Here is a 6717-nt window from a genome sequence, read left to right as displayed (position 1 = left end):
GGGGGGGGGGGGGGGGGGGGGCGCAGGAGAATCTACAACAACTTATTTAAAGAATTTCAGGAATTTACAGCACATGCTAGAAACACCATTGATCACACAGTGGGAAGAAAGAAAGATACAGTGAGGGGTTTAAAGAAAAGAATATGGGAAGAGTAACAGATACTTTCTTAGGGAAGGGAAGGAAAGAAAAGGAGGAGAAAATTCACCATAACAGGCATCTAAAAGTCAAGAACATGGTTCCAAATACATTGCTCCCTTCAAAGTGAGTGTTTTACTTCTGTTTAGCATTTTGTCATAGTCATATTCCAATAATCCAAATAAGTAGATAAAAATAAATAAGTAAACCACAGTTGTAGGAATGCAGCAATATTATAGTTACTTCCCTTCATTTTTCCACTTATTACCAGGTTTTCTCTGAAGCAGGTAACATTCCTTATATAATAAAGAATGACAGGAGCAATAGGAAAATAAACTACTGCCTTATTCTAAAAGCACGCTAGTACTTTCAACATGAGTGTTATTTAATTTAATTAGTATCACCATACATATTTTTACATTTTCAATAACTATTGCAAGGCAAAAAGGCATTAGTTGATGTGATATTCATTCAGCTACCAAGAAATAAATATTTATGTTAAAAAGCTGCAGCTGCATGAATCTTGCATAAAAACTTTGTGCACAAGACCTTGTCTCAGTATTAAAGTCCACCAACTAAACAAACGAGCATGAAATAAACTAAGAGGAAGTTTTTAAGCCTGTTGAAGTTAATACCTTTATTATATCACCATGAACTTACAATAAAATTTCCCTGATTGTCATAAATGTGAATCTCTCCGTTTGCCATTCCAAAGAGTAAAACTTTACTATCGGAGGACCAGGCCACGTGGCACAGGTGGGTACCCTTCAAGTCTTTTCCCCAAATGCGATTGCCTGTAACAGAACATTGAATGTACTTAATAAACATACCACAAAATTAAAAATAGGATGCAAGTTACCAATATAAAAGCTAAAGCAGCTAAAGAAAGTCAAAGCAACAATTAGAAAGTAACTATTAATTGTATTTATCTAGAGAAACAGAGCCACTATGTACATAATACTGAAAACAAAAGCTATGTAATACCACAACAATTAGTAGAGCTTAAATTTTACCATCCACTGATCCAACAATCACAGCTCCATCTTCATACACAATACAAATCTTTTGACCATCAGCATTCCAGCTCATACTTCGAACAACAGATTTATTTCTATTGTTAATCATCTCTTCATACCAAGCACCTATTAGTAGTGAATGAAAAACTGAGTTACACTTCTGATTTGATAATCCTTTAGTGGATTCAAGGTACACGCTAATCACTGAATTCAAAGAGTAAAATTACTCTCAATTAAAAAGATAGGAAATAGGATGGTAATGACATTTCTTAGCAATAGGAATTCCTGAAGTTGTTAAAAAAAACCACAAATATAATACAGACACACAAAAAGTTTACAAAAGTTACCACAGAACTTTTTTTTTTTCAGGTGTTCAATGAAATGGAGAAACCTGAGAATGGTCTGCTTATAAGTAAACATGAGATAGTAGGTTACATGAGTCTGCAATGTAATACACACCAAAAAAATGACACAAGCAATCAGTTTTGGAAAGGAATTAAAACCAAAGTTGTTCTGCCCTTTCAGTAAAACTCTAGCAAGACTACACTATAGTGTCCCCCAGACTCCACAGACGTAATTATTGTGAAACCCAGTGTGCAGACGTGAGCTACTTATTTCCAAAAAGAACCTGACAAACAAGAAATCGGAGAGGGGAACCAAAGTCCGAGAGGGGCCCTTGTAGGAAGAGATTTGTGCTTACATAATTTCAGAGCTGACAAGAATACACTAGGAAACATAAATGAAAGGAACAGCCTCCTTTGATAGGAATATGTATTAAGTAATTTACTGGTTCTTTTCCAAAACTAAGAGATGATTTATGTGACAGTAGCCACGTCATATCAGGCAGAATGAGAAACTGAGATTTGTTTCCATTTTCCATTAAACAAAAATCCCCAAGAGAAAAAGAAAAGCCTTTCTTTTCTTTCCCTTTCCCACATGTGTTGTAAAGTTGTTAATTTGACTGAGAGGTCTGCCGGCTTTCAAATGAATTTAAGTGTACCAAAGAAGCACATGTATGTGTGAAAAGATCAAGAACAATAAAAGCCAATTAAAGCAGTACATTGGTTAGTCATATTAGTTCATTGCCTTAATTAAACATTTCTAAAGATTGTTTTTATGAAAGTATTTAAGTGATGTTCCAAGCAGGTTTGCTAAGTTCTTGTAGTTCTACCAATATGTGTGTGCTTGATCCACTTTGCAACACTATTTAAATATTACAATGATACCCAGAAGAGAACCTACACAAAGAAGCACTGCTTCTTTTTTTATTCAATATAGTATTTTCCTCTAAGGGAATAAAGTAACAGAGATAAGAAAATAAGAAATTTAGAGCAGTTTACCAAGCATATGGCTAAAAACTGATATCTTCTCCTAAGGTAGCTCTGCAGAACAAATGCCATTTTATATGTGACTACACTACGCAAAATGCAGACAAGTATTACAATAAAAACTTGGAAATTGTTTTAAATCTATTTTGAGCTTTACAGTCTGCAAAATAAAAAGTCTGAAAAAGAATTGTAAAAATTGCTGAACAAAAAAAAAAAGAAAAAAAGACTTCTCACAAAATAGAGACTATTATCCCATCTAAATTTATCCTGTAGAATACCTTTATACAGCATCCACACAATGATGAGTCCATTTTGATCACTGGTAGTTAGTTTTTGATACTGTTCATTCCATGTCACCACTTGCACAGAACCTAGTAAACAATACGAATTTTTTATTTACACCATTTAAATAAGTTAATAAAAACCACCATATTCAACTTAATCTGGAGCTTTTCAGAAATTTGTACTGCTGACTTTGGTTTAGTTTTAGGCATTCTTCCTTTATCACTCATTTCCTCTTTCAAAGTTCTGCTAAATGGCTCCTTTTGCTTCTGTATTCACCCACCTGAGTAACACCCTCTCCACACTCTGCTCAGAATATTGCTTCAATACACAAAACCCAAATCATAGTTTTGTGGTTTCTGACTGCCTCTGACGTGCTAGTACGGGAAGCTGACAAAACTTTACTGTCGTAAGAAGTTTTGCTTTTTTCTTCCTCTTCGTAGTTTGATCCTCAGTAGTGCTGCACTTTTGAAACAAACTCTCCCTCACAACTACCAAAAAGAGCACTCCACACACAATTCCTTCAGACCCTCAAGTCTCATATGGGATTCTACTCATAAATATTTGACTTGACTTGAAACATCTTCAAACTGCTTCTATTTCATCAGGTCTTAATTTCATCAGGTCAACACTGGATATGAACTTGGCCACTTCAAGCATCACACGCTTTCATGCCCTCTCATCCATTTCTTCTGTATCCTTTCAATTTTTCAGCATTTCAGTCATGAACTTTACCAACAGATGCAATCAAAGATATCCTGAATGTCAGGGATTTTTGAAGTAACAGTAATCTATTTCAGAATTGAAGACATCCATTCAAAATATCCACTAAATCAATTCCTCACAATTCATTTTTTTTTATCATATTTAACCAGGCCCCTAAAATAACATGACTGTTGACAGGTTTCAATTGCAAATCCTCATAAAAAGACCATTTCTTCAAAAAATGTAAGGATTTTAGCATTCTCTTCATATCCCACTGTCCACGGATGATGACCATGTAACATTTGTCACATAAGAATTTAATTCCTCCCTGTCTAATTTCCCTGTATTCACACATTATCCTTCTCTAGCCCATTTTCTAAACTCGCTAAACTTTGTCTGTATACTATACTGCAGTCTACATATGTACACATTCTGTAATTTCTCAATAAAGGGAAAATGAAGATATATTTAAGACAGAGATCAGGTTCACCGAACTAACTTCGATTTCTTCAGAAGAAAATTTAAAGCTACTATAACATGTAAGCAAATCTCAAGGACACTATTAAAAAAACAAAAACAAAAAACAACAGGCTTATCCACACATGTTGCTAGAAAAAATGCTTAAGAAGGCTTTTAGTCTCATGTCTGATTTTAGCCTATCGTACAGAGTTTAAAACTTTAATATACAGTGAAAGAGCAAATTGTTCTCCTTTTTTTTTTTTAAACCACAGTAGGACATCATTGTTTCTTTAACTGAGCAATTCCAGCATCAACTGCCCATCAGTTTAGCTTTTCTCTTCTGCTATAAAGCATTCTTTATCTGTCATCTACCAAGGCAGTAGAGTGAACAAATCTATGGGAGCAAATCTATCATGATCTTTTAAGTAAACACCTAAAAATATATTCCAGTCCCATGCAAATGAGTAGCACTTCCAGATTAACCATGCTGAAGTCAGAGATTACAAGTACTATACCAGCAGCACTGCATGACTAAAAAGAAAAAGAAGTCCCTCTGTAATAGAACACACACAATAGAATCATCCACTTAAATAGAAATCAGTATTTCCTTCTCAGGATAATGAATGGGGACCAAATAATTTGGAAAAAGCAAGGCCTGAGGTAAAACAAAACACAGGTTAGGCCATAATGTCAAAGTTCACAGATGTAACCTTGCAAAATCTGTAAGCAAAACTTTAAATCATAACAGGCAGAGCAGAGCTTGTTTTGTGCAGCATGTGTCCTGTATCACTCATACAGTATCAGCCAGGAGAACTTAAGTAAGGCTAGACCAGTTTGATTCTCAACCCAGTAATTCACTCACAGATCATGAACAACTGACTGTAGGTCGTTCATCAGATAACTTGCGAAAAATAGATAGCCAAGCTGTTACATACCTGAGTTGAATACTGATAGTCTTTATTTCAGGCTTATAATAAAAAGTCATAGCAAAATTACTCTATCAACTTCACAAAATCTCGTATTTTTTATTCTAATCAGAAGTATATTAAATGCCCAAAGAAACTTACCACTATGACCTTCAAGAGTTTGATTCACAGAAAGATTGCTAGGAGCTGCAAGTCCCTTTATTTTTGCTTCATCTAAAAATAACAAAAATAGCTATAAAATAAACCTAATAAAGCAATACATATTACCACGTCTCTATGAATATTGCAGCTCTAATCACTATTTAAACAGATAAAATTATTCACCAAAAAGTATATATATTGTAACTGCAGGATGAATTTTCCACCCCTCAGTTCAATGTGTTTGCTATTCACATCTGTCATCCAAACTCATATAGTCTTTATGGTCTAGCAGTTTTTCAGGAAAACAACAACAAAAAACACCATAACAACTATCGCTATCACATTTTGTTACATTCAGAAAAAGGTTTAAAAGAATTTGAAAATATATTAGATTTTACTCTTCTTGGAACATATTTATTAAAAAAAAAAAATACACAGCTTTGTCCCCAAAATAATGAAGATGGTAGAGAACATTCAAACAAAATCGAGAAATAATGAAGTAAATTCCAAAATAAACTGGAAGCCTATACAAAAAGAACAAGCATTAAACACATGCCCTGAAAAAGAATCAGCACTGAAGACAACTTCAGCAGATATAAGAGGTAGACAAATTACATGTGCCATGCAAGACAAGCTGGAGGAAAACAGTGTTCAAAAGGAAGTGACAGCATATTCGATGTTTATGCAAATACAGAACTATCTATGTATAGATTTAAAAAGTATGCAATATTGTCAAGTAACTTGTGGAAGGAGTCATGCTTTGTGAAGTATGGTGGATTTTGTTCTTAAAAAAAAACAAAAAAAATTTACCTGTCTGTGTTTCTAATTTTAAAACTTTCAGTAACCCATCCTCTCCACCACAGGCTATGAAACCTTGATCCTTATTCCAGGAAATACATCTTAATCGAATGTTACCAGGAATCGCAATCTGAAAAAGAAATATTTTGCATCTCCACACAGTTGTAAGAATGTTTTATTTTAAAATACTCTTTTTGAACACCTCAAAGACACCTATGATAGCACACAAGATATACTTATTTCTATCAACAGATCAGTACACGCAAAAAGAGACAGACGACAACTATAATTACAAGCACTAGTGAAACTGTGCAACACAACACTTGAGGAAAAGGAAATCTAACATATGCTGTAAATAATAATAACAGGACATCTTCAAAGGTGCACAGAGAAGGCACCATGAGGAACAAAACAGGCGAGAGGGACCACGCAGTGCACTGGGCCTTGCCACGAGCTGTTCTCCAGCTGAAGAGCGACGTCGAAAGTCTCCTAGGGCAGCAGTTGCTCAGGAGACACCTGAAGGCCAAAAAAACCCCAAGCCCCAAACCCAGGCCGGGAGGGAGCCGGCGGGACAGAGCAGGGCAGCACTCCGGGCAGGGACCGGGACCAAGCCCACGGCCGCAACCACCGGCGCCAGCAGAGCCGCAGCGGCCGCAGGCGGCGGGAGGGAGCCCCGGGGGTCCCCTCAGCGCCCCGGGGGTCCCCTCGGCGCCCCGAGGCCTCCGCGGTCCCAACCCCCGGGGGCTCCGTGGTGGGGAGCGGAGAACTCCGCCTGCCCCGAGGGCTGCCTGCCCCCCCGCCGCCCCGGCTTTCCTCCGTGCCCCAGGAGCACCTTCTTGCACAGGTAGATGAACATCCCGGCGGAGCGGGCGAGGGGCGCCGGCCGACCCGACCCCGCTCCTCACGGCGGCCCGGCGGGGCGCGGC

General features: G+C 37.2%; 1 protein-coding gene across 2 annotated transcripts in view; it reads right to left on the bottom strand.

The window, feature by feature from the left end:
• WDR35 (WD repeat domain 35) overlaps nt 1-6717 on the bottom strand; it is a 52524-nt gene extending 45807 nt beyond the window's left edge. For both annotated transcript variants that reach the window (XM_010566639.1, XM_010566638.1), the window contains exons 1-6: nt 6624-6717; nt 5804-5921; nt 4994-5065; nt 2759-2851; nt 1150-1278; nt 797-930 (exon numbers count right to left, since the gene is read on the bottom strand). In XM_010566639.1, coding sequence (XP_010564941.1) covers nt 797-930; nt 1150-1278; nt 2759-2851; nt 4994-5065; nt 5804-5921; nt 6624-6647 — 570 coding nt within the window. In that variant the 5' untranslated portion in view covers nt 6648-6717. The remainder of the gene's footprint in view (nt 1-796; nt 931-1149; nt 1279-2758; nt 2852-4993; nt 5066-5803; nt 5922-6623) is intronic.

This window comes from Haliaeetus leucocephalus, unplaced genomic scaffold (assembly GCF_000737465.1).
Source record: "Haliaeetus leucocephalus isolate CR32 unplaced genomic scaffold, Haliaeetus_leucocephalus-4.0 Scaffold217, whole genome shotgun sequence".
NCBI lineage: Eukaryota > Metazoa > Chordata > Aves > Accipitriformes > Accipitridae > Haliaeetus > Haliaeetus leucocephalus.
The sequence above is the reverse complement of the archived record's forward strand: the minus strand, read 5'-3'. Positions and strand labels throughout refer to the sequence as shown.